Source organism: Schistocerca nitens, chromosome 4 (genome assembly GCF_023898315.1).
Source record: "Schistocerca nitens isolate TAMUIC-IGC-003100 chromosome 4, iqSchNite1.1, whole genome shotgun sequence".
In the NCBI taxonomy this organism is placed as follows: Eukaryota; Metazoa; Arthropoda; class Insecta; order Orthoptera; family Acrididae; genus Schistocerca; species Schistocerca nitens.
In genome coordinates this window covers 194712890-194740586 of record NC_064617.1, presented here as the reverse complement: position 1 = coordinate 194740586, position 27697 = coordinate 194712890, and the positions used below count along the sequence as shown (strand labels likewise).

General features: G+C 39.3%; 1 protein-coding gene across 1 annotated transcript in view; it reads left to right on the top strand.

Annotated features, from left to right (window-relative positions):
* LOC126252801 (sodium-coupled monocarboxylate transporter 2-like) overlaps positions 1-27697 on the top strand; it is a 205278-nt gene that overhangs the window by 145703 nt on the left and 31878 nt on the right. Inside the window, exons 9-11 of the mRNA XM_049953736.1 lie at positions 6839-6947; positions 7210-7319; positions 18661-18844. Coding sequence (XP_049809693.1) covers positions 6839-6947; positions 7210-7319; positions 18661-18844 — 403 coding nt within the window. The remainder of the gene's footprint in view (positions 1-6838; positions 6948-7209; positions 7320-18660; positions 18845-27697) is intronic.

Genomic DNA, 27697 nt, shown 5'->3' with positions numbered 1-27697 from the left:
ACAGCACAGGAATTTTATGACAGCACGTTGCTTATGACAAATGTCAAGTGTAGCAGCCATCTTGAAGACATGCTATGACAGCGCCACTCATGGGAACAGGTTGAATTAAGTTTGAAAACAAATGGGAAGGATGTATCTACACACTGTAAAACTTTCACACATGCAGAATGAAAACTGTATTTTTACAAAAATAGTGTGCATTTGTTTTGGAGTGATCCTCGTATATTTATCTTCAGTCTGTATTCCTTGCCTCTTGTTGCAATACTCTTCAATATCTGTTGTAGCTCCTTTTCTGATTCCACCAGGACTGCTTGATCATCTATGTATTTTATAGTCTTTATTGTTTCTCCTTCTCTTGGGTCCTCTATCAGCTTGTGTATTGGTTCTTCTTCATACATGTTGAACAGCTTTAGTGACAGCATCCTTGCCTTACACCTAGAGTTCTAAAACTACCGTTAGCTCCCTTTCACTACCATAAGCAAGTGTAGACTATGGTAGGTTTCCTAGTAGCTTTGGTCAGTTAAGATTGTGACTGCATTACCACCATGTTAGATGTGTTGCATACTTGTCAGACATTACCTCATTTTGTTTGCTTTTTCTGCACGTGTTAGATTCCTCCATAAATTGGAACTGGTGAACCATCTAGAAACTGAGTGAGGATATTTAAAGGGATGCATAACCTACAGAACATTCTTGCTCTGCATGGTTATCCTCCTGTCTCTTACTTAAAAATAAACAGTATTTATAACCAAATTGAAACTGTCAGTGTTTAACTGAACTGTAGTTTTGGTAGAGTGCAACCCCACTTACACATCCTCCATCTCTTCTATCACCTCATTCCTTACTCTGTCACTTTTTGCTTGTATACATCTCCTTTATTAACATTCTATCTTTCCAAACTATACCAACATCCTTTAAACCTTCAGCAGTATACTCCAGTTGACTGTGTTGGATGCCTTCTCCCAGATAAAATAAGGAAAGACTCTTTCCTTCTCATCCCACCTGGTAACTCTCACTTGACCTACGGTTCTTGGTGACTTTTTCAAAATCTACCCCTTCCTAGACCTCTCCAGTCCTTTTCCTTTACCCCTCTTCCTTCCCCTTCAACCCTCCTGACAGAAGAAGGAGCAACTGACTCCGAAAGCTTGCCTAATTATAACCTTCTTTTCTGTGTGTGTTCTGCTGCCACTTGGTGAGTAGATTTTTTACCTATCCAATTACATTATATTGTCAAAAATTTATAGTTTTCATCATTATAGCCTTTGTAACATCAATGAAAAAACTAACTGTCCTATAGTCTTTGCATTCTTTTGCATTTTACTTTTTAGGTAAAGATGTTAGAATGATCGTATGTCGATCTGGTGGTCAGATTCCTGAGTCTTAAATTCTGTTTGCTATTTCAGTCAATCTGGCTATTGAATTTGCACCTAAGACTTCCAGTGCCTCAGATGGTGTTCTGTCATGCCCCAATGCTTTCTTTTCCTGTAGCTCATTATTTGCTTTCACAAATTTCCATGTAAATATTTTAGGACCTATAGTTTCTTCACTCTGTTTCTCTTCATGTTCTGAAACCAGTTCCATGTTATCTATTTGTATATAACTCTTCCACATAATCAATCCAAACTTTATTTCCTCTTCCATATATTATCTTGTAAAAAAAGAATGAACTCCAGTCTACTCAAAACATGTTTACAACTAGTAGAAATATGATACTAATTTATAAGGACAATTCAGTTTTCACTTCACTGCAAATCTGATTACATTCTAGTGGCTGTTTTTCATTCGGTAATTTCAGCAGTCAAAATACATCATATCATCCACCTTCCTGTGCATGTGACACTAAAATAATGGGGATGCTCATCCTCACAGAAACAAATCTGCATGCAAACTTATATTGTTGTTAGCAGAAGGTCTGTGTATCATGTTTAATCATTACAAGTGATCAACGCCTGTCTGCTCTTGTTGACACTGAAAACTGAGATGGTAATGTGTACTATGCCAGTGACATCTGTAGTGGGCTTGGCTACTTGGGGAAATTTGAAAAGGAAACCAACACTGAAGTCTAGTAAATAACAGTTTCCTACCAGTGCTTACAAAGAGCTATGCATGAAAAGTGTAGGTTGTACATAGGGGCTACGCAAATTTCACCATACAAAAGTATTGTGCAACCTGTGCTAACTGGAGAGGGGCAAGATGTGAAATGCAAAGTCCTACACGACACTGGTTGGGAGGTTACCATCACAGATTTGGCACAACTGTCATGATGCCTAATGGAACTGACAATTCAAAAAAACATGAGCTTTTATGGGCTACGGTCTACACATTCCCCCATGGTGGGGATGGGTGACCAATCCTGTTTCACCATTTCAAACTACATGGAACTATATGAAGTGTATATAGCTTCTACAAATGGCTCAGTGAGGGTGGCTTCCTTTCCCCTTTATGGCACAAATAATATTAACAAATGTACCCTGTACAGAGCTTGGTAGAAGGGGTGGAGGCTATTGTTATTTCTCCTTCAATGGAATAGGGACTCTTCCTTGTATGCTTTTGCTCATAATCCTCAAGGTTAAAATAAAAACTGTTGTGCTTCGAATTCACCAATTGGAAAGTAGCTGCCTTGTCATCATGGCAGCCCTGATACAACATGTCACTGGAAACCTTATCATAATCAACAGAGACTCTTCATTTACACTACTGGCCATTAAAATTGCTCCACTACGAAGATGATGTGCTACAGACGTGAAATTTAACCGACAGGAAGAAGATGCTGTGATATGCAAATGATTAGCTTTTCAGAGCATTCACACAAGGTTGGTGCCGGTGGCGACACCTACAATGTGCTGACATGAGGAAAGTTTCCAATCGATTTCTCATACACAAACAGCAGTTGACTGGCGTTGCCTGGTGAAACGTTGTTGTGATGCCTCGTGTAAAGAGGAGAAATGCGTACCGTCACGTTTCCGACTTTGATAAAGGTCGGATTGTAGCCTATCATGATTGCAGTTTATTTTATCGTGACATTGCTGCTCGTGTTGGTCGAGATCCAATGACTGTTAGGAGAATATGGAATCAGTGGGCTCAGGTGGGTAATACGGAATGCCGTGCTGGATTCCAACGGCCTCGTATCACTAGCAGTCAAGATGAAAGGCATCTTATCCGCATGGCTGTAATGGATCGTGCAGCCACGTCTCGATCCCTGAGTCAACAGATGAGGACGTCTGCAAGACAACAACCATCTGTACGAACAGTTCGACGTCATTTGCAGCAACATGGACTATCAGCTCGGAGACCATGGCTGCGGTTACCCTTGACACTGCATCACAGACAGGAGCACCTGGGATGGTGTACTCAACGACGAACCTGGGTGCACGAATGGCAAAATGTCATTTTTTCGGATGAATCCAGGTTCTTTTTACAGCTTCACAATGGTCGCATCCGTGTTTGGTGACATCGAGGTGAACGCACATTGGAAGCGTGCATTCGTCATCGCCATACTGGCGTATCACCCAGTGTGATGGTATGGGGTGCCATTGGTTACACGTCTCGGTCACCTCTTGTTCACATTGACGGCACTTTGAACAGTGGACATTACATTTCAGATGTGTTACGACCCGTGGCTCTACCCTTCATTCGATTCCTACGAAACCCTACATTTCAGCAGGATAATGCACGACCGCATGTTGCAGGTCCTGTACGGGCCTTTCTGGATACAGTAAATGTTCGACTGCTGCCCTGGGCAGCACATTCTCCAGATCTCCCGCCAAATGAAAACGTCTGGTCAATGGTGGCCGAGCAAGTGGCTCGTCACAATACACCAGTCACTACTCTTGATGAACTGTGGTATCGTGTTGAAGCTGCATGGGCAGCTGAGCCTGTGCATGCCAACCAAGCTCTGTTTGACTCAATGCCCAGGCGTATCAAGGCCGTTATTATGGCCAGAGGTGGTTGTTCTGGGTACTGATTTCTCAGGATCTATGAACCCAAATTGTCCAGTTCCAGGGATGAAAATGTACTCTGTGACACCAGCAGTGAGAGCATCTTTGTTTTCCCTGCTAGCCCAGTCATGTTAGCTAATGGTTCAGAATTCACCTCTCAGTTTCTCCCATGTTAACACTGGCGGTTGTTGTCATAAGTCACAAAAATGCAGTAAAGCTTTCCTTTCATTTGTATTTGTTTCAGTACCAGAATGCCCAACAGATGACTTAACAGTTATTTTTGTGTACATGTAATGTGTTTGAAAGATCAGTATTTTGGGAATTTTGGAATTTTTATCTGGAATCATCAGAAGTTTCTTGAACATATCTCAAAATTAGGTATCATGTGTTTTGTTAATGTTCTGAGAATTTTATCTTCTTATTTTATTCTGAATCAACAAGCCTTTGTTGGATGCTAAGATTTTTGATGAGCACTGGGTTCACACATTCTTCTGCATGTTCCAAAACAGAACTACATGTCTGTATAATTATTTTGTTTGCATCATATGTGAACCATTAGGAAGAGAGTTCATATGACTATAAATTGACACTTAAGCAGTTGGTACTCTTTAAACAGTGCATTTCATTTCTCTGACAGTTACATGACTTTTCACACTGCTCTATAAAGTTTTCTCTTTTACTAAAAGAGCACCTGAAAGCTTGAAAGAAGGGAAATTTCTGAGTTTCAGAAGATAGAAGAAATGCCCAAGTACATTTATTTGCCGTGATCTCTCATGTTTTTTCAGCGTGATTGTTTATTAGTGTGCTTCCAGCTGTTCTAGTGAGTTATTGTTTTCATTTTATACATAATATTTCAGTGACTGACCCAGCTGTCTTCTTCAGGTGCTGTGAGTCTCGTTGTTATGTGTACTCACTGTCTGGACTCCAGCCAGACTGTGAACTATTGGTCATCTCATACCATTATTTATAGCTGAGTTCAAATCCCGATGCCCACTACACCCTTTAATGCTCTTTATTTTCCAAAGCTTGCTTTGATATTCCATGATATGCACATTTTCTCCTCAGCATTTTCCGACTCTGGTGCATGTAATGGCTGATGAGATTTTAATAAATCGAGAGCTGGACCCCATATGTTATTTCAAGTGAATCCACCATTTTTGTTTATTAGATTTTCTGGTATCTTTATTTTGATGGACTTCTTAATTGTGCTGTCCCAGAAACATGAAGTTAGGATCACAACACTGGTCTCATCATATTTTATTTCATTATTTTATTTGAGACAGTGTTCAGCAACAGCTGATTTGCTTGGTTGTTCTTTCGAGATATGTTGCTGATGTTCCTTGCATCTCTCCTTGACTGTTCTGCCAGTCTGCCCAAACACAAGATATGCCACATTTGCACAGAATGTGATTCACACCTGGCTTTCAGAGACCTAGATTATCTATAATAATTACCAGTAATACTTTTTACTTCAGTTGAAGATGAAGAGGTTGAGACTGAGACCAAGGAACAGAAGCCAAAAATTGCTCATCTACCTTACGCTGGCCCAATAAATGGAAAGATCAATAGACATCTAGGGAAATATGGTATGCAGAGTATTTCACTTCCTCCAGCTAAGATAAAAGCATTCTTTGCACTGTTAAAGATGATCTACATCTCCAGAAGACAGATGGGTATCACATTTCATGCAAATGTGGCATGTCTAGTGTGGGGAAGACTATCAGAACAGTCGAGGAGATATGCAAGGAACATAACTGACATCATTGACATACCTGACTAAAACAAGCAAGCAAATCATCTATCACTGAGCGCTTCCTCAAACATAATCAGGACATGAATTACGCTGAGACTAGTGTTGTACTCCAAATACCAAGTTTCTGGGACAGCATAGTTAAAGAGTCTATCAAAATAAAACTATCAGGCACCTAATAAACAAGGACAGAGGTTTCAATTTAAATAACACCTGACACCCAACACTCAATTTATTAAAATCTTGTCAGCCATCACATTCAACCAGAGTTGTAAAATGCTGAGAGATTTTGCATTTCATGGATATCAGTGTAACCTTTGAAAAATGAAAGAGCATCAAAGCATGTAGTGTGTATCAGTATTCAAACTCTGTTATAAATAATGGCGTGAGACCAACAATAGTTCACAATCTGGTTGGAGTCGAGAGAGAGAGTATACATGAGAACAAAACTCACATCACCTGGGTTGATCATTGAAATATTGTGTATTAGATGAAAACATCAGCTTGGCAGAATATACAGAAGCACACTAGTAATTATTTACTATTTAAACATGATACCTAAAAATCAATTCTGAGTAGTTTCAAGGGCACTAGTCAATAAATTTCTTCAGATGTAGTAAAATTCTAACCTTTAATTTACAGTGAATTATGTATTCTTAAATCAAGCTGAGAATCACCTTAACAATTTTGTAATATCTTTAATAAGTAAAATCCAGATGCTCTTTGAACATTCAACTTTGATATTGTACTCTTGTGCCTGTTTTTATGGTTTCAGCTGCCACAAATTTTATAGCAATGTACAGAGTGTAAATTTAGAGATGCTGGATGTCCACAGCCATTCCTGAAAAGAAGTCATGTCCCAATTTTTACAATCCCATTTGCTTTTCTTTTGTTATGAAAAGATACAGGGCTTCAGCTGTCCTCCTTTCACTTTACATATAGGCCTAATCTCATTTCCAATATTAAGAAACCTGTGTTACTTTTGCTTTAATGTATTATGTGTGTTCTACCACATTTAATTGTTCTTCAATTCTACTAAATTTCTGCTCTGTCTTTTAAAAACAAAACCAATTCTACTGTGAATTTCTTCACAGAGATGTAACAATTACCATTTGCACTACAATTATGTTATTAATTTTTAATTTTACAGAACAATTGGTATTCTGGCCATAGGGCTTGCGTGCATAGTCAGCATGTGCTGCTACACAGGACTTGTCATTTATGCTACATTCTTTGTCTGTGATCCTATATCTACAAAGGTAAAGAAATCATCACTTTATTTTAAGCACAATTTAATCAAAATCAAATTACATGTACATACTGCCTTTAGTTTTCTGATAACATGAAACACTTTCTGATGCCGAGTTTTGTTGAGCGTAGTTTTTACAGATAAAAGCTACCTTTTATTTTGAGTTTACTCCAAAATAGAAATTTTCTGCATGAAGTGTGGAAGTGATATTTTTTGTAATCACACATGCAAAATTATGGCTTTTAATACAGAGAACATTATGTAACTTTCAGCAAATTGGGAAAGCTGATCAGTTGCTGCCACATTTTGTAATGGCCATATCAAAGGGTATCCCTGGCCTCCCTGGCCTCTTCATGGCTGGAGTCTTTAGTGCTGCTTTGAGGTAATACATATCATAAAGGAACTATGCAATTCTAGTTTACCATAATTCTAGCATGGGTATCAACCTGCACTGAACTACAACTACCATTACTGTTACTGTTGTTACTACTACAAATGTTATTACTGCTGCTGCTGGCAATAAGAAAAATGATGATATGGTTTTAATAATTATTTTCTGATTCGAGTATGTAAGATGGGTAGACTGGATATGTAATGAAGAGTACTGAAGCAAAATGGGGAGAAAAAAAAGCATTATGGCACAGCCTGACTAAAAGAAGGGGTACATTGATGTGACACATCCTGAAGGATCAAGGAATAGATAATTTGGCATGGAGAACAGTGTGAGGGGTAAATAATGTAGAGAAAGGCGAAGGCAATTCAGAATGGACATAGGTCACAGTAGTTCTGCAGAGATGGAGAGGCTTACACAAGATAGATTAGTGTGGAGAACTGGATCAACAGTCTTTGGACTGAAGATTATGCTAACAACAATTAGTGTATAACATCTTAATAAAATCTTACAGTGCCAAATTATTATCATTATGCTACTTTACAACTCCCTTTGCACTTGAAACAATTATTGGACCAATTACTTCCTCACATCAGTGCCTCTGAATTGGCTCCTCTATCTCTCTTCATTTTGCACAAAATAATGAGTTAATTTAAACTTATCAATTGTGCTGATAGTTTCTGCCCTCTTACACATACTGGTGACCTATATCTAGCCAGCGCAGGGTCAGGACTGGTATAGTTCATCTCCAGTTTCCATGTAGAACAAACCATAATTATATGTAGGCTATTATTATGATGGAGTCCCACTCCCAAAAGTTTCTGCCTTCTTATCCTCCCAAATCTCTTTCTGAGTTCCCTACACTAGTTCTTCTATTCTTCTTCCATTTCTTGCCTTTCTTCTTTTTACGCTTCTTCATGAATCTGTGCTTCATTACTAGTGTCACAGATAATTTATTATATTTTTCTGCAATGTCTATATCTTGTAAATCTTCCTTGTGTTTTCTAACCATCTGATTTTGACCTTCTTCAAATTAGTAATATTGAGTAGTCTTTTGGTGAGTCCATTGTTTTCCATTCTATAAATGTAGCCATAGAATTTGAAGCATCTGGTGTGCATGGTGCATGGTGTTGGTGAAATTATATATTTGCACGTATAGATCAGATGTTCTCCTCTTCATCCAAATCCCATTCTCTTGTGTGCAAACATAAATTTTCTTAAGAATTTTTTGTTCTTGTTTTTCAATTTCTGCAAATTTAGAGTGCCATCCAACAGTTATAATCTCTGATGGAGATAGTGCATCTGGTAAAAGAACTATGTCGTAATGTCATAACTTTGCATGGTGCAATATTCTTTTTTATTGTAGTGGTTATATGTGATTATGAATAACTTTTGATGTTTTATGAGTTTTTGTATATTTGCACTAGTATCCAACCCTGATTACAGTATTATCTCTCTTGGATATTTAAAGGAGGATACTTGAAAATTTCCCATTCTCCATCTTTAGTGGAACATTCCTGCTGTTTTGATGTAGATTTTCCGTGTAATGAACTTTCTCATAAGAGGTCTGGACGTCTTCCTTTTCTGCTATCCTTTGTAGTTTCTCTATGGCGTAATCTATTTCTTCTTTACTCTTGTTGATCACTGCTAAAGATTCAGAAAAGGCTAGCTATTTAACAATCATTTTGCATCCAGAATTTGCAGTGTTTATGTCTTTGATGACTTTTTCCCAGTCTCTGTAACTCTGTCCAGACTAAGTTAAATAGTAGGATAGTAGGGGAAGGAAGGGGCAGGGAAGACCAGGTCCTTATGGAACACTTGTCTATAAGAGAGATTTCACCAAGGACTTTTACTTTTTATGTTGTATTTGTAAGCATTTGGCAGAATATTTCTCAAGTTTCCTGACTACTCTGAGCTCTGGAGAGTGTCAAAAACTGTCTGTCTGTTGACAGACTCATAATCATTAAAGTCCATAAGGGTGACAGTTGTGTTCATTGGAGGATCATTAAAATTGTCTTCAGGTTCCATATCTTGTCTGACGAGAAATGCAACACCTGGAAACTGTCCTGAGGAGCAATGGTTACTCCACAAATTATATTAGATGTGTAACAGAGCCCAACCCTCGGCGAAGTAAGGAACCGGAAAAAGAATTGTCGGGTACGGCCTTTCTGCCATACATTCCCAGAGTGACGGACAGAATCGGCCGTATATTGCGCAAACATGGCGTAAAGACGATTTTCAAACCGACAAGGAAGATCAAAGAGTGTCTTAGATCGGCTAAGGAGAAAAGAGACCCACTTGCAATGTCGGGAATATACCGCATACCATGCACATGTGGAAAAGTTTATGTCGGAATGACTGGACGATCCATTAACACCAGGATCAAAGAGCATAAGCGACATTGCAGGTTGGGGCAGGTGGAGAAATCGGCCGTGGCAGAGCACGCACTGAATGAGACCGACCATGTAATAAAATTCGCCGACACGGAAGTTCTGGCTGTAGAGAAGCACTATCACACGCGCTTGTTCAGAGAAGCTGTAGAAATACAAAAACACGCGAACAGTTTGAACAAGAAAGAGGGAAGCCTTAAGGTCAACGGATCCTGGCTTCCCGTACTGCAGCGAACGACCGTCGCAGGTAGCAAGACGAGAACCGCACCGGAAATGACCGCGGAGAAGCCCTCGGACGTTGGCGCGCCAGGTACATATAGCCTGCGCCCGCGAGCTCGGCTCCAGTTCACCACCGGCAATGGAGGGTGAAGCTTTGACAATGCCAGCCACTCGTGCTGGCGAAACGTCAAAAAATCATTAGATGAACATCGGCCGAAGAACCCGAGACAGAAGCCAATAGGCAGTTTGTCAACAAGTGGCCACGAAAGCCTCAACAATTTTGTATTACGCCTCTACGGGGAGGAGATTTGCAGATTGTACCGACGCCTTGACCAACGACGGAAGAAGAAAGCGCGACTGATGTCCTCTCTCGCCTTTCTGTCACGTTGCCGAGATGAATGTGCTACACCGAAGTTCTTGAGATGTAAGCGCCTATTCACCACCGCCCAAGCACATCGTATCTACGACAGAATGGAACGAGCTTTTCTTCGTGAGCGAATACATACAACACGGAGAGACTTGGCAAGAACGGATCAGGAACTTCTGGACCTTTTCTATCAACTAAGTAGCAGAATGCATCGAGACGACTGGGACAAGATTGACAGCATCACTCACAGGAGCATGCAGAACGAACTCGAGCGCTGCACCGATCGACAGAAGAAAAAGTTTGAAAGATGCCGGAAGCACACCGACAAGGCGACTCCCGACATGTCACACACAGTGGTCAACCTCACTGAACGACAATTGACCGAAGAGGAAGTGTCTGTTCTTCAAAAAGGAGGGAATTTCGCTATCATCCCGAGAACTATACCTATGGAGGACATCATTGCCAACACCGAAGCAGCCATTTGTACCCTTCCTTGTGAAAGGGCAGAGGAAATACGCACGGAAACAGCCAGGATACTGCACCGAGCAAAACCACCAGCTTGCAACCTGAAGAAAGAAGAGGTACAAGCCATTAAGAATCTCAACGCCGACAAGAGTATATTGGTACTGCCTGCCGATAAGGGGAATGCGACCGTCATAATGAAGACCGAAGATTATGAGCAAAAGATCCGAGACCTATTAGATCCGACGACGTACCGAAAACTAAGCGCAGATCCGACGCAATGTATCACACGGAATACGAATCGATTAATCAAGGCGTCTTCTCTGCCGGCAGACATACAGAGAAACCTGCGCAACACAGAAGCCCTACCACCTCGGCTGTATGGATTACCCAAGATCCATAAGAACAATGTTCCACTGAGACCGATCGTTAGCGCTCCTGGATCACCGACATATAAACTAGCAAAACACTTGGCCTCTCTGCTCCAGCCACACGTGGGGAAGACCGACACATACATTAAGGACTCAGGACATTTCATTGAGAAGCTGAAGAAACTGAAACTTGCACCAAACGACATCCTGGTCAGCTTTGATGTTGTTTCGTTATTTACGAAAGTGCCACTCAGTGACGCTCTGGAGCACATCGGTTCCATTTTTCCGCTAGACATCAGAAAGCTCTTCCATGCATGTCTCACCACGAGCTATTTCACGTGGAATGGCGATTTCTACGAACAGCTGGAAGGCGTCGCCATGGGTAGTCCTCTCAGTCCAGTGGTGGCCAACTTCTTCATGGAACAATTCGAAGCACAGGCACTGGACTCGGCGACTTGCAAACCTAAGGTGTGGTACAGGTACGTCGATGATACTTTCGTGGTGTGAAGCCATGGTGAAGAACAGCTCAGTGACTTCCTAAGACACTTGAACAGCCTCCATGCCAACATAACATTTACCATGGAAGTAGAAAAGGACAAGAAACTGCCATTTCTAGATGTTCTGGTCACAAGGGACGGCGAAGATCTGGGACACAGCGTGTATCAAAAACCGACTCACACGGACCGATACCTGCACAAACTGTCAAACCACCACCCGAGCCAGAAAAGAGGCATGATTAGTACGCTCGTAACGAGAGCAGGACGAATATGTGAGCCGCAACACCTCAAACGAGAAATGCAACACCTGGAAACTGTCCTGAGGAGCAATGGTTACTCCACAAATTATATTAGAAGTGTAACAGAGCCCAACCCTCGGCGAAGTAAGGAACCGGAAAAAGAATTGTCGGGTACGGCCTTTCTGCCATACATTCCCAGAGTGACGGACAGAATCGGCCGTATATTGCGCAAACATGGCGTAAAGACGATTTTCAAACCGACAAGGAAGATCAAAGAGTGTCTTAGATCGGCGAAGGAGAAAAGAGACCCACTTGCAATGTCGGGAATATACCGCATACCATGCACATGCGGAAAAGTTTATGTCGGAATGACTGGACGATCCATTAACACCAGGATCAAAGAGCATAAGCGACATTGCAGGTTGGGGCAGGTGGAGAAATCGGCCGTGGCAGAGCACGCACTGAATGAGACCGACCATGTAATAAAATTCGCCGACACGGAAGTTCTGGCTGTAGAGAAGCACTATCACACGCGCTTGTTCAGAGAAGCTGTAGAAATACAAAAACACGCGAACAGTTGAACAAGAAAGAGGAAAGCCTTAAGGTCAACGGATCCTGGCTTCCCGTACTGCAGCGAACGACCGTCGCAGGTAGCAAGACGAGAACCGCACCGGAAATGACCGCGGAGAAGCCCTCGGACGTTGGCGCGCCAGGTACATATAGCCTGCGCCCGCGAGCTCGGCTCCAGTTCACCACCGGCAATGGAGGGTGAAGCTTTGACAATGCCAGCCACTCGTGCTGGCGAAACGTCAGAAAAATCATTAGATGAACGTCGGCCGAAGAACCCGAGACAGAAGCCAATAGGCAGTTTGTCAATTTGATTAATGACATTATTTTTCTGTGTATGAACATAGATGGAAATGTCTATATTTTTAGGTTATTGAAGGCAGTTCTTTTTATATTATTGCTGCTGGAGTTTCCCCAAACAGTAATTCCATAGTGCAAGTGTGATTCAAATAGAGTATGGTACATTGTACATAGAAGTTGTTTGTTAGCATAATGTGCAAATTGTTTCATAATAAATATTACAATGCTTAACTTGTAGACTTTGTGTACATGTTGTCTTCAACTGAGCACATTGTAAATAGTAATTCCCAAAATTTTGTAGAGGTAACTTCTTCCAGTCTTATTTCATCTATGAATGTGTCTATGTTATCTCCATTTTCTCTATTCGTGAACACCATAAACATTGAAACTTCCTGGCAGATTAAAACTGTGTACTGCACTGAGACTCAAACTCGGGACCTTTGCCTTTTGCGGGCAAGTGCTCTACTATCTGAGCTACCCAAGCACAACTCATGCCCCGTCCTCACAGCTTTACTTCTGCCAGTACCTCGTCCCCTACAAAGAAACAATATTGCAGAGACATGGCTTAGCCACAGCCTGGGGGATGTTTCCAGAATAAGATTTTCACTCTGCAGCAGAGTGTGCACTGATATGAAACTTCCTGGCAGAATACAACTGTCTGCCAGAGCAAGACTCGAGACTGAGACTCTCATTTCCTAACCTAATCCCTCAGAATCGCCTGATTTAATTAGACTACATTCTATTATCCTCATTTTGCTTTTGTTGATGTTCATCTTACATCCTCCTTTCAAGACACGGTCCATTCCGTTCAACTGCTCTTCCAGGCCCTTTGTTGTCTCTGACAGAATTACAGTGTCATCGGCAACCCTCAAAGTTTTTATTTCTTCTCCATGGATTTTAATTCCTACTCCAAATTTGTCTCTTGTTTCCTTTACTGCTTGCTCAATACATAGATTGAATAACATTGGGGATAGGCTACAAACCTGTCTCACTCCCTTCCCAACCACCGCTTCCCTTTCATGCTTCTCGACTCTTATAACTGCCATCTGGTTTCTGTACAAATTGTAAATAGCCTTTCTCTCCCTGTATTTCACCCCTGACACCTTCAGAATTTGAAAGAGATTATTCCAATCAACACTGTCAAAAGCTTTCTCTAGGTCTACAAATGCTAGAAATGTACGTTTGTCTTTCCTTAATCTATCTGCTAACATAAGTCATAGGGTCAGTATTGCCTCACATGTTCCAACATTTCTACGGAATCCAAACTAATCTTCCCTGAGGTTGGCTTCTACCAGTTTTTTCAGTGTCTTGTAGATACATTTATTTCTGTTTTCGTATTACATTTTAATAATATTTCTTTTAATTCTTGTTTTTGTTCTGATACTTTACCCATGTTGTAGTCCCCAGATCTTACAACATCCTTCATTTTAAATCTTCTGTAATATTGTCGCAAGTTCTTTCAGAAATGTAGCAATATAATGATAACCTCTTGGGGACCTGTATACACAGAAAATTCTTCATTGTTCACTCATTATATCAGTAGAAAATCTTCTTCAGTATGTACTTGGAGGTTTATATATTTACAGCGTTTAGTATCTTGTAGACTACAACTTCTTTCTTGTATATAGTAACATTTCCATCTTTATATTTGTTTTGATCTACACAAATAATTAATCAGATCATACTCTTTTATTATTAGATTGCAAAGTTCTGCTTCATTTAGCCCATCCTCACTAAGGCATAAAACATCTGGTTGTGTTTCAGTCAGGAGAACTTCTACTTCTAGTTTTCATAGCCTAGGTATTGAATGTTTTCGTGCAAGACTTAATGTTATTTTCCTTTCAGTGATCTTGCGTTTTTGAGAATCTGTTGCAATTGGAGACTGGCATGCGACCACATAGAGTGTTAGATTTGCGTAAATTCTGGTGTTACATGTTCTTGTGACCTTTTTTTCCTTCTGATGCCTGATAAGTAAGCATCTTCATGTAAAGGCTTACTATCTTTTGTGGGTTTCCTTGAGAAGTTCTTACACTGATGAGAAGAGTTGTTTGTGTTTATCTTATGATCTAAATCTCCTATCTGTGACAACAGGATTTCACTATTTTATATCCTGAATCTAACCCCGGATATGCTTTCACTAATCAGCTCAACCAGTCATGTTCAGATATAGAATCTGCCTTGTAAAAGCTTCTGAAAAAAATGACATTCCATTTGAAGAGACACCAGTTGGCTAATTATTTTTTATTTTTGACACAGTGACTTCTTTATGATATAGTGATAACTGGTTTTGACCTTCAAAGACCGTCTGCATATGGCCTTTGTGAGCTGAAACCGGTTATGATTGTATCATAAAAAAGTGATTGTGTCAGAGATAAAAAATAATACCTTAATTGTGAAACCTTATTCATTGATAGTCCTGACTGACACAAATGCAATATGCCTATAGTCAATTGCCACCAGAGTCCCCTAACCTCACAATAATTTACAATACTATAAGTTGTGATCAGCCATGGTGCTGGGACAGTTCAACCAATTTCATGTTGATAACAAAATGGTGAGAGCTTCAACCAGGTCACTGCCAATGTAAAGTACCCAGTTACTATCCAAACTATTTCTTGCCTCATCCTTACTTCATCTTCCTTTATGAAATCCCTTCATAAAGCCCTAAGTTCTCTATCACTTGACTGATTCCTGCACTAGGTTTAAAAATATGGAGTACTAGCTCACCAGACCTGCAGTGTATTCTGACCATAGCAACTTGTGCACCTGTGGCATTACATCTTGCCCATCACTACTATCTTGCACCTGCACTTTCTTCTTACTAGCATTTTCTGTAGTATCAGGCTACCTGACCACAGTTTGTCTGCTGCATATTTTTTACTTCTACTTGCTTGAGATTCCTCCCCACTTAAGTCTAGCACTGTGTCTACAACAAAACTCTCATGTTGTGTCCGCTTCCTCTCAACCTTTCTGACAGCTGCCAGTTCCTAACCACCCTCCTCTCCTCTGACTCCCTTAATCTTTAGTAGTTCTTTTGTTACCTCCTCTAGCTGTGTGTCTGAAGAGAATTGATTTTCGTTTTCTGTTCCTTGATTAAGATTTTCCTACTGCATATTCTGCAGTTCCAAAAAATGGTTCAAATGGCTCTACACACTATAGGACTTAACATCTGAGGTCATCAGTCCCCTAGACTTAGAACTACTTAAACTTAACTAACCTAAGGGCATCACACACATCCATGCCCGAGGCAGGATTCGAACCTGTGACTGTAGCAGGCGTGCGGTTCTGGACTGAAACGCCTAGAACTGCTCAGCCACAGCGGGTAGCTGCAGTTCAAAGAGAGAACCTCTCTGTCATTCTCAGTCTTCTTCCCAGTGCATCCTCCTCCTCCCTTCCCCCTCCCCTCTTCCCCCATGAAACCAATTGACTCTACATATACAATAAATTACATTACTCACTGCCCTGTGACAGTTCCTGTACTTTTCACATATGGGTAAAGTCTTAGAGATATCTTCCAACAAACGTTTCATATTGCTCCTGGGTTTTATTTACTTATTTATTTTTTAAAAAGCTACATATACATGTGAGGGTTTTTCACTCTCAGAGAGCTTTTGTAAATAATATGTGCCATAGTGTAAAAAGCACCAAGAGTCAGCTCACCAGCAGTGTCCAAGAATGGGTCAACAGCTCAGATTTTCACACTCTGCAAGTTAACATCTCTCATGTAGACAGCAACATCCATCTTTTGAGAGCTGCTTGCTGTAGCTCTCACACAAGGAAAACTATACTGACATTGTCACGAGAGCTGTGAGTACTCAGTGAGTGCCGAGCAGCCATATTGCATCCAGGATTTGTGTCAGTTTTCCAGTTTTTACGCTACCACATCTTGGTAATATAGTTTGCTTTCCTCATGCTTACAGTAAATGAAATTGCTCACAAAACTGCTTTTTTGAGCCATAATTTGTGGCTGTGGCATGTTTCTGAATGAAGAAACAGCCCCTGTTTATCTCCTACACAAACAGCATGAACAGTTAGTTTCTTTCCAAAGTTCTAGACTTAAAAAGCAAAGAACTTGTAAAAAACATCATAGACATATTATGTAGAATTAATAAACAAAAGAATTGTTATCAGGGAGAATTGACAAAACTAGCATGTTATTCATTGTGCTACATACTCACTGCAACTAACTGCTGTATAAACATGTACAAACATTGTCACAACAGTTGAGACTACTGTTGCAGTGGGTAAGTGTTGTGTTGGCAGGAAAAGTGATGAAGAAAGCTGCCAGTAAGTGGGCCCAGGATAAAGTTGTTCATTTAATTGGTTTGTACGACTGTACAGTTACTGGACTACAGGAACCAAGATAAGAAGCAAAGTTTGTTGGCTAAAATGGCTATAGTTTTAGATAATCCCACAGAAGAAACTTACCAGAGTACCTGCATTTTAAAGAATCAGGCAATGTGGTTTAATAACATGGATTATATAACATTGAGAAAAAGTGAAGTTATGTTTTAAAGAAATCTTTTGGAACTTTGAAAATTGCCATTTAACTTTAATAATACAGCTGCATCTATAATTTTTATGAAGTTGTATTTATTGATTTTATCATCATATTTGCTGTCAAAGAAAATACATTCAGTTTTTTATGAGTGGTCGCTTAAGTCAATACAAGCAAAAACGTTCTCATAAAAGTAAGTCTGGAAAAGCTTCATTTATCAGATATCTGCCCTATTTGGCTTTTGAACGAGTATTGGTGTCAAGATGAAAGAAATCTTTGTGTCACAAGCAGTCTGTCTTTAACACTAATGGGTTTATGCACAGTAGTGTCTTGTGTGACAATTTTAGATCCAGCTATAAGGAATACCTCTTCCATCTCCATCACTGTCATTCTTGTAAAATTTTGATAGTGTTATGGATCTGTCATCATAAGCTCTACAATAAGATTCTCACAAGTTCCAAAATCATCCTGCTGCCTAATTGATTCTCTTATCCAACACAAACAGGGTCATTTATGCTTTTCTTTCCTACCAAAGGTATTGAAAGTGCAGCTTCCATCACAACCTCTTGCTCCATGCACAAATCCATGACCGAAAAATCTCACAGAGTGTGATCTCTCACACTGCTGTGTGTAAAAACTTCTGTCATTTGATATCACAAGACCCACATATATTTACACAAAATACTCTCAGGAAACTATCAGTGAAAATTCATCCCTGGTGTGCCAACAATTGTGTGAGTACTGTCTCAGAGTACCAAACTGTGTGAGACTAAAAATCTCTCACATGTATCACAACCCATAGATCTGAAGATGGCATAATTCCATGAAAATTGATACACCTAAAAACTATGGTCTAGACTGTCTTGTTCAAAAATTTATGAAACAAGGCATCTGTTACCGCTTGCAAAACAATGCCATCTTTTTGTCACTGCTTCTTGCTGTCAAACTATTAAGCCACAAAGATTAACTGACTGCTCTACTTTATTGCACCTATTTTTATGATACTATACAAGAAGTTGTGGTGATTTATAGCTCCATTTAATGAAAAAGGTTGCCTCATCATACCACACAATTAAATTGCTGCAGTCTTGCATGTGTTCTCAACTTGCACTCAAAACTGGATAAAATTACTGTAGTTATATAAGATACATACTGACACCAATGAAGTCACATATGCACAATAGGTAAGCTCAAGATAACTTAAGTATTGCTTTCAGAACACCAGTACAATATTGTAGATTGTTGTTATTGTAATATGTAACTGTAAGTGTTTGTATTATTTTAAACAAGAGAAAATTTAAAAATGTGATGTTAAGAAGTAAAGAAAATAAACTTCACATAATGTTAACTTGTCAGATTCTAATATAATTTGATGGTACATCAATTTTTTAAAAATCCTCCATTGTTATTCTTCTCTTTAAGTTCAATGTCAACTGGACTCAACTCCATGACTGGAATAATATTTGAAGACTTGATACGACCATGTGTGAAGAAGCCAATTTCAGAAGCTAGAGCAAGCTTTATCATGAAGGTTATGGTGGCTCTCATAGGAGCCTTGTGTGTGGCACTTGTTTTTCTTGTAGAAAAGCTTGGCACATTGCTCCAGGTGAGTAAGAAGAGTTAAGTGTTGTGAGAAAGATTTAGATTTTTTGTCTGATACATAATGGAATTGACTAATGACCTCAGCAGTTGAGTCCCATAGTGCTCAGAGCCATAATGGAATTAATATATCATTTTAGTCCATTTGTTGATAAAGATTTGCTGTGTCAGAAGTCAATAAAAAATACTGAATAAAAACCACTGCAGCTGTTGTAAATCCTTTATTAAAGGCGCAACCAGTTTTGCAATTTTTAATTACATCATCTGGTGCAAATATTATGTGGTCAGGTACCTGATGGTGTAATTTAAAATTACAAAACTGGTTGTGCATGAAATAAAGGATTTACAACAGCTGCAGAGCGTTTTATTCAACACGCAAAAGTTTGGCTGTGGATGCACATCCAGTAAACTGTTATATTCAACAAAAATAGTTGAAAAGTGGTAAACGTGGCTGCGTTGACAATAACACAACTACAGGAATAGTATGAAATGTCATCTTTGGACACTGATGATGCAGTTTTCATTCTTCTTGTGAAAGCCAGGAATGGAGGCTATGAACTGATACAATTTGTCTTTCATACCTCGAATTTCTCTTGATACAATATTGTGAGTGACTTGTATTTTCCTTTAGTACTTGTGAACAATGCTTAATTCAGAAAGGAAGGAAGGTTGCATGTCAAAAAAGTCTGGGCATTAATAATAAACTTTTAATAAAATGAAATGAAGCTGCCAATTTACTGAGTGACATGGCCCCATTAAGAATGATATCAATGGTGAGAATTCCATCCCAGAAATGTTGCCTTCCTAGGGACCAAAAAAGTCACCCTCCCAATTCCCACATCACTGGTTCACTGATCTCCATTCAACCTGAAATGGCTACTGGTGTAGCAAAACACACTTGACAAAAGCTTACACCTCTAAAATTCACATAATGGTTAACAACTGACAGGCACTAATTTAAAGTAGTGTATTGTGTTACGTTTCTTTTCATTTGCCGAAGAATGCTGTACAGCTGCTGTTTGGTACTTGTTAAAAGTGGAATGTTGTTGGCATTGGAACTATTGCCAACCTTTGCAATCTAAAAGTAGGTAGTGCTCACTGAATAACTGTTGTGCAACAGCTTTCATTTAATTAATTTCATAATCACTACTGCAAATAAGTACCACATTTGAACAACACACTGCGAGGAAAGTCAGCTAATTGGTAGAGTGTGAGACTGTTGTCGGCAGTTGTCAGAAATTATCTCTCAATTTTTTTCCTAGACAATAGTGAGTTATAATTGAGCAATTTCAATTGAATGTGGTTTACTCAGAATTTTGTGCATTGTGATGTATAATATAATAGTGAATAGAGTGAAAAATTACCAACATTCACAAGTTATTTGTACCTCATTAATGAATGAAAACTGAAAGTAAAAGTAAGGGAATCGAAAAATATGTTACCTGTGACACATCACAAGAAAAGGGCAAGGGCAAGTATAAGCTCAAATATCTAGTCTGTACATCTGCTGGCTTCAAATGCATTGATGAAAAGGACTCAGTGCCACTGACACTAATATTTACATCACTCGTCTTTGCAGTACCATGAGAATTAAAATCAGGACCTTACTTTGCAAAGGGACATTTGAAAATGGAGCTCAAATTTCTGCATTTTCTGTGCTACCTGCAATTTCAGTTCCTGTGCCATCCATGAGTTTCTGGACACTAACTTTGGTGCTACCGATAGCCTTAAAGTTTGACCAAAGTTGTTTTGGTTTTTGTGAGAGGTCTTTTGATAAGATTCTGCTACAGTGGTCACAGAAGACTTCATGCATTGCCCTATCGACAGCCAAATGTGTTTTATTTAAGATCTCTCCCTCTATATTCCTATACCTAGGCTTATACCTATTGTGCACAACATATTACTTATATTAAGAAAGAAGGAGGGACTTATAAATACAGTATTAGAGGATACATGGAACGGAAGAGAAGGTGAGGGAGGAAGAGATTTCAGATCCTAGATAATGAACTGGACAGCAGCAGATACAGCAGCAATAAGAAGAAAGCATTGGACTGCTGGAAACTGAGACACAAAGACCCGTTAATGCAAGAGAAACATGATGATGATGATGATGATGATGATGCAGTACATATTGATCCAATATTTGATCAATTATTCTTCTAAAGTTGAGCCATTGTTCCTTTACATGTTTCAAGTTCATTCTTGAGATACAATACTACCTTTTTTATCTAGTTTGTTGAACATATAAATCTTCCTATTTGTTTGAGTTTCTCTTTGTACTTTTGGTAATATTAGTTGCAACAATTGCCTCATGATCACCAATACCATGTCAATGTGAACGTCCTGAAACAGGTCAGGTCTACTTGTTGCCATTAGATCCAGTGTACAGAATGAGCCAGAAGTTATGCAACAATAAATTTAAAGTAAATAGTGTGGTGGGAAATTGAGTTTCGTACTGGTGGTAATGTTCGAATTGGCAGCAGATGAACTTGTTGGAGATGCATAGTGTGTGATATCCAGACAGTTTCCTGCCATGTTCATGTCAGTGTTGAGTTAGCTGTGTGTGAACAAACGTATTTTTTTCAGGCTAAAAGTGTGTTCATTCTTGAAAGCAACTACAAATCACAGTATTCCTTAAAATTGCAGGAAGACTTTAGAGTAGCTTTTTCTGGAACAATGGTGCCCAACAAATCAACAATTTCATGCATAGTTCTTGTTTCAGGAAAACTGGCAGTGTGAATGAATGTGAATATTCCAGCTGACGTTCAGTGTTAAGTGATGCTTCATTGGGAAATAATCATGCATCCTTGTTATGTTTACCAAGAAAGTGAATACTAAAACTCTGTCAGCAAACTGGAACGCCTTACAGAAGGGTTCATAGAGCCACAAAGAGGTTGAAACTCCATCCATATCACATTCATGTTGGATAAGAGCTTCAAGAACCTGACAAAAGAAAAAGACTACATTACTGTCAATGGTTTTTGCAATTCATTAGCAACAGTGTTTGGGTGATGGATTATGTTTTCTTCTCTGCTGAAGTATGATTTCATCTAAGTGGCTATGTAAACAGCCAGAACAACAGATATTAGAGTTCAGAAAACCATAACATTTTCCATGAGATCCCATTCCATTCACAGAAGTTTGGAGTTTGGTGTGAAATCTTACACAAAAGAATTATAGGGTCAGTTTCTTCTCAGAAACAATAACAGCTGAGCATTACCAGGAATCATCATGCAATTCATAGTACTGGTAAAGGCTGATGAACAACACTGCTGGCTGCAGCAATGTTGTGCAAGAGTGCACACAGTAATTAACGCCATGATAAATCTCCATGAGTTCTGTGGTTACACATCATTTCACATGGCCTGTGGCCACCTAGATCTCCAGATTTATCTCCCCCAACTATTTTCCTTAGGGACATCTCAAGGATAACAAGTATGAGAACAACCATCAACTGAAGCAGAATATCGAAGACAATATATCCCATGTAAGGGTAGCAATAATCCAAAAAGTAGCAGCTAACATGAAGAAATGTGTTGAAGCATATGTTACAGCACATGGAGGACATTTCCAGCATCAGTTATGAGAAAATAGATATTGCGTGTGTATACAGTATAAGTACATCAATAAAAGATTTTAATTTAGGGTTGCATAATTTCTGGCTCACCCTGTATTTCCATGAGTGGGCTTCCAAATTATATGTTGTAAGTAGCTTTCAGATAAAGTATTTTGTGTTAAACTTCCTGGCAGATTAAAACTATGTGCTACACTGGGGCTTGAACTCTGAACCTTTGCCTTTTGTGGGCAATGGCTCTATTAACTGAGCTACACAAGCATGGCTCACAACCCATTCTCTCAGCTTTACTTCCACCAGTATCTATCTTCCAAACTTTGCAGAAGTTCTACTGTGAACTTGCAGGACTAGCACTTCTGGAAGAAAGAATATTGTGGAGACATGACTGGGAGATGTTTCCAGAGAGAATTTTTTCACTTTGCAGTGGAGTGGGCACCGACGTGAATCTTCCTACCAGATTAAAAGGAGAATGGAATGTAGGAGATGAGGTACTGGCAGAAGTAAAGCTGCAAGGACAGGTTGTGAGTCTTGCACGGATAGCTCAGTTGATACAGCACATGCCTGTTAAAGGTAAAGGTCCCGGGTTCGAGTCCCAATCTGGAACACAGTTTTAATCTGCCAGGAAGTTTCACATCAGTGAACTCTCTGCAGCAGAGTGAGGGAAAAAAAATCTGGAAACATTTAGTATCGTTTCCCATGATATCCTATCATGCCCACCACTCATAAAACTATAATTACATCTACTGATTTTTTGGATGGTTAAAGTCTTCTCCTATGGTGACAGTATAATTGGGACACATATGTACTAGTGAGATGAGTTTTTCTCCTAAGTTTTTGGTTTCATCTGAGGGTCAGTCTAGTGATGTTTCAGATAATGAAAACAATGAGAAAAGTTTGACAAAATGGTTTTCTACATTATGGACATATGCATATTCAATATCTATATAGTGTGTCATCATAAAAAGAATATGTGCTTAGGGTTTTGTGTAAACATTGCAGAAAAATTATTGCAATTAATGCAGCTCCCAGAATATTCACCAAGAAAATGATGAGTGATGTCCTCTTCTCTTTTGATTCTACAGGTAAAGGACTGGGCTCATTTTCTGATGCGTATTCTGGTAACTGAAATGAATAATAAGCCAAAAAAACATTGCACAGTGTGCTACAGCAGAGGGAAAACAAATGCAAATTAGTTGGCAATGCAAAAGCTTTGACTATTTACTATCAAAAACAGTCTTGATCACAATTTATTTATTACAGCGACCTGTTTCAACCACTACTGTGGTCATCTTCAGCCCTACATGTCATATACAAAGCTTTAATTAGAGGGCTACATACATTAAAGAAAATACATAAAGTTATAAAGCTATAAAACAATGAATTACCAATGAGTAAGAACCTTCTCCTGCTGGAGAATCACTAATGGAGAAACCAGTGCACGTCTTACTATATATAATGGAGGCTCTGCCTACTTCTGATGGTATGATGTCATTACTAACCAATGAGTTATAATTTGAATAACAATGTAAAATTTCTTAGTTAAAAGAACATTGTCAAGAAATAAAAATAAACACCCACTAAACTTAGCTTATTTAACAGCTATTGGCAGTTAAGAAGCGTTAAAAATATTTAAACATGTAGGATAAATGAACTTCATTTTGACAGTACATGGGTTGCCCTGTCAAGGCCTGTTAGTGAACCATTTGGAACCACTGGTTGCCATGGTGAAGTTGGATGCCATTCCAAAGATGAGGCAGCAGGCTTCTTTCCACTGAAGTTGTCGTCAAGTTGATAGGCAACCTAGTGGTTGCCATGGTGAAGATAAACGCCAGTGCAAAGATGTGGCAGCAGGCTTCTTTCTAATGAAATTGTTGCAAAAGTGGAATGGCAAAGACTGTCAAGTCAGACGATGTAGTATTGAGCAGCAACATGTCTTTATTGAAATGATTTTCAATGAGTAGACTGCAATAACCTTTAGCTGACATGTATAGTACATGCAGCACAGATACAATACGAAGTAGCTGTGCATATTTATGAAATATTGTCTATGAAGTTTGTATGTAGATTCCATTTTTTATTAAATTACATGTGAAAATTTTTAGAAAGGCATTGCTATTACTTATGTTGCATGCCAGTCTTATAAACAAATGAAAATAATGAAAATGGAAGGAATTTAAAATTATAATGCTATGAGCCATAGTGTCAAAAATAAAAGGATGTGAATTAGCAATATTCTGTCTAAAAGCATATAAGCAAACATTCTAAAAACAGATAGTCAGTCATAAAATAATGTTTAGTGAAAAAATATAGTGTGTCTATTTTGCTATTTGCTATGGCAGACCTTTGAGTTTCTAAACTGCACTCTCTGTCTTTGTGGTACACTTCCTGTTGGAGTTTTAGTGTACATTTTGGGCCACTTTGCTGTAGACTAGTTTTGCTAGACTTGTTCAAAGTTTCTTGAGATGAGTTTGTAGTGATGAGCCATGCTACAGCTCATGTTGGTACTATTTGTAGGTTTCTGCCCTCTGTTGGAGGCCAGACCATATCCTTTAGTTGGCATGGTTGCGGTTGTTTGTCTTCTTCTCATCTTGACTGGCACCACTTGTTTCGTAAGTGTTGTCTGTCCTATAGTGGCAGCAGTTACTGATAGGTAGTAACTGTGCCCTATATTTGGGGCGACATTGTTGTTTTTCCGTGTCGTGTGAGTGTGGCAGTACGGTTAGGGGCTCAGGAGGAGCCAGGTCCGGGTAGTGCGAGAACACGCTGGGACCGCTGGCAGTGCACATGGACTGCAGGATGGAAGGGCTGTGGTCACAAAGGAGCACGACCTCGTCGTAAACCAGATCCTGCAGGCTTCAAGATGAGTGCATTTCAATTCCAGTAGAGAAACCGCCACCATTGTGATATCTCATGGTTCTCCAGTGACTTGGGTTCGTGTTGCTGCTCATAGTGTTGCAGAGGTGAAGAGCAGTGAGCAGAGTGCTTGTGGAAAGTGAATCTGATTAGCTTTTCTCAACTTCTTATTACTATTTACTGCATTTAGATTGTTACAATTTGTTAAGTTCAACCAGTGGTATTTTCCCTGCCTGGTGGCCGCTAACACCCCAGTTACCTGCCCTGGGGGTTAGTGTATGTAACAGCAGTGTACATTTCCTCGCCTTGCCACTGCTGTCTGGCAAGGCATGTATTTTTGACAGGTTTCTTGATTGTAGGCTGCTTGTGATTCTTCTACTCAGATGGCAGTGATTCCTTTCTTGTTCCGCACACTCTAAGTACAGTATTCTGGGGGTGTAGTGCAGTCCGTTGGTTCCGGCTTTGGCGTGTTGTTCCATTCTTGTATTTGGTTTATTGGATGTTGGGTAGCTTCAGCAAGATTATCATTAGACATTCGTTAGACTGCCACTAGTCTGAGTTACCACCTTGTGAAGTGAATGCAACTCTTGGCTGTCTATCTCATTGCTAAGTGTTTGTTGCTGGACCCTCTCGAAGGTCCATTCCTGGAGCACTGTCTGTGACTGGTCCTTGTGTTTTATTATTGTATTATTTATTACCATACCTTGTAATGCCTACATTAAAGGTTATGTATGTCTAGTTAATAGTTCTGGTTGCCTTCTGGAATAAATCTAGCAGTGTAAGGGTTGTTTTACAAGGTTACCATCATCTTATTTCACCCATTTGGTGGTCAGTTGCTTGTTTCTTTTAATTAACCTTTGCTTGTATTTGCTGTTTTATAGCAGGTTTCTAAATTTTTTTATATAATTGCCATTCCTGGAGTGTAAGGCCTTCAGCTGTGATTGTGGTCATTTGCTTTGAAAAAATAATTCGATATTTGTATTTTAGCAGTAAACTTTAAAACCTTATTTACTGCCATTCCTGGTGTCTGATACCTTCTGCTGTCTTTGTGGGTACTTACTTTTTAATATTTCAATACCTGTAAGTTGTAACTGCAGTGAGTTCTTAAACATTCTTAATTTTATTGCCATTCTTGGCATGTAAGGCCTTCAGCTGTGATCACAGTGGCTTTTTTTTTAACATTATCTGTATCTGTATTCTATGGTGATTTGCTAAATTGTAGCGCACTGAAAACACTGTTATTTATTCCTTCATTAATAACCTGTGGTATTTTTTTTATTTATTGTTGAGTCTAGAATTACTGTTTTAAAAAATAAATGTGTGTAACTGTAAAAGGCAACCAATAGTAACTGATTACCGCCCCGTCCATAATCGTAACCGAATCCTGCCTTCCCTTGACTATCAGGTTTCAAGTGAGTATATGTTTGTAATTGTACTAAACTTGTGTAGGTCTCTCACTTTCAACTGTGAGTTTTAGGATTGAGTTGTGTAATGATTTAGGTGAAGTTGGAGGTTTCAGATGGCCTGGAGATTACTTAGGAAGGCAAAAGTGGGGTTGTGTAGAGTGCAGTATTAGAATATCAGCTTGTTGTGATGGTTTTGCATCCCATGATGTGGTGACAAAGTTAGCGGTTGTGTGTGTATCCAGTTGGAGAGTTGGTAAGGTATTTGTATGAGATCTCATATTGTCTGGTGCGATAGTTTAATATTGATATGGGACACCAGACTCGGTTGCATATGTCACAGGATACTGTTGACTGTTGCAGGGTGTTATACTCAGGAGTTGTGATTCTCTCTGTATGAAATTCAGTTTGGGACACCAGTGTAAAGTGACAGATAATAATAGCTTGAACAATGGCCATGATCAGATATGGGTGAATATGTTTCTTCAATTCAACTCTCAGAAGATAGACTGCATTATCTACACTGAATTGGCAGTTGTTCTTCCAGCTTTACAGCTAGATCGGGTAGCCTTTGCCATATGCAGTTAACGCTTGTTGGATTGTCTCATCCTGAATTTCAAAATGCATGTTGTGAACTTTGACTGAGAATAAGCCTAAGCCATCAATTGCGATCTTTACTGTGTTCGTCTCTCCCATGGATCTGATACGAGCCATACTGTTGAAACAAATAACCATATTAATGCAGATTTTTTTCTTTGATTAGTTTGACATAAGCAACATTTGATAAAAAATCATATGGATGATCTATGAATTTGTTATCTAGTAAGCCAATATTGACTACTGAATAGTAAATACTGAGAATTAACGAATGCTCATGGCAATAGAAAATCCAAATCATAGCACGCTTCTTCACAGAGACATATTCATGATATCAGTGGTTATGCAGTTACAGTCATCTGGCTCGATCTTCTCAGGGGCTGCTCAGTGTACACCAAGAAAGCCTCCTGATATGAGCAAGGCTTTGCACCAC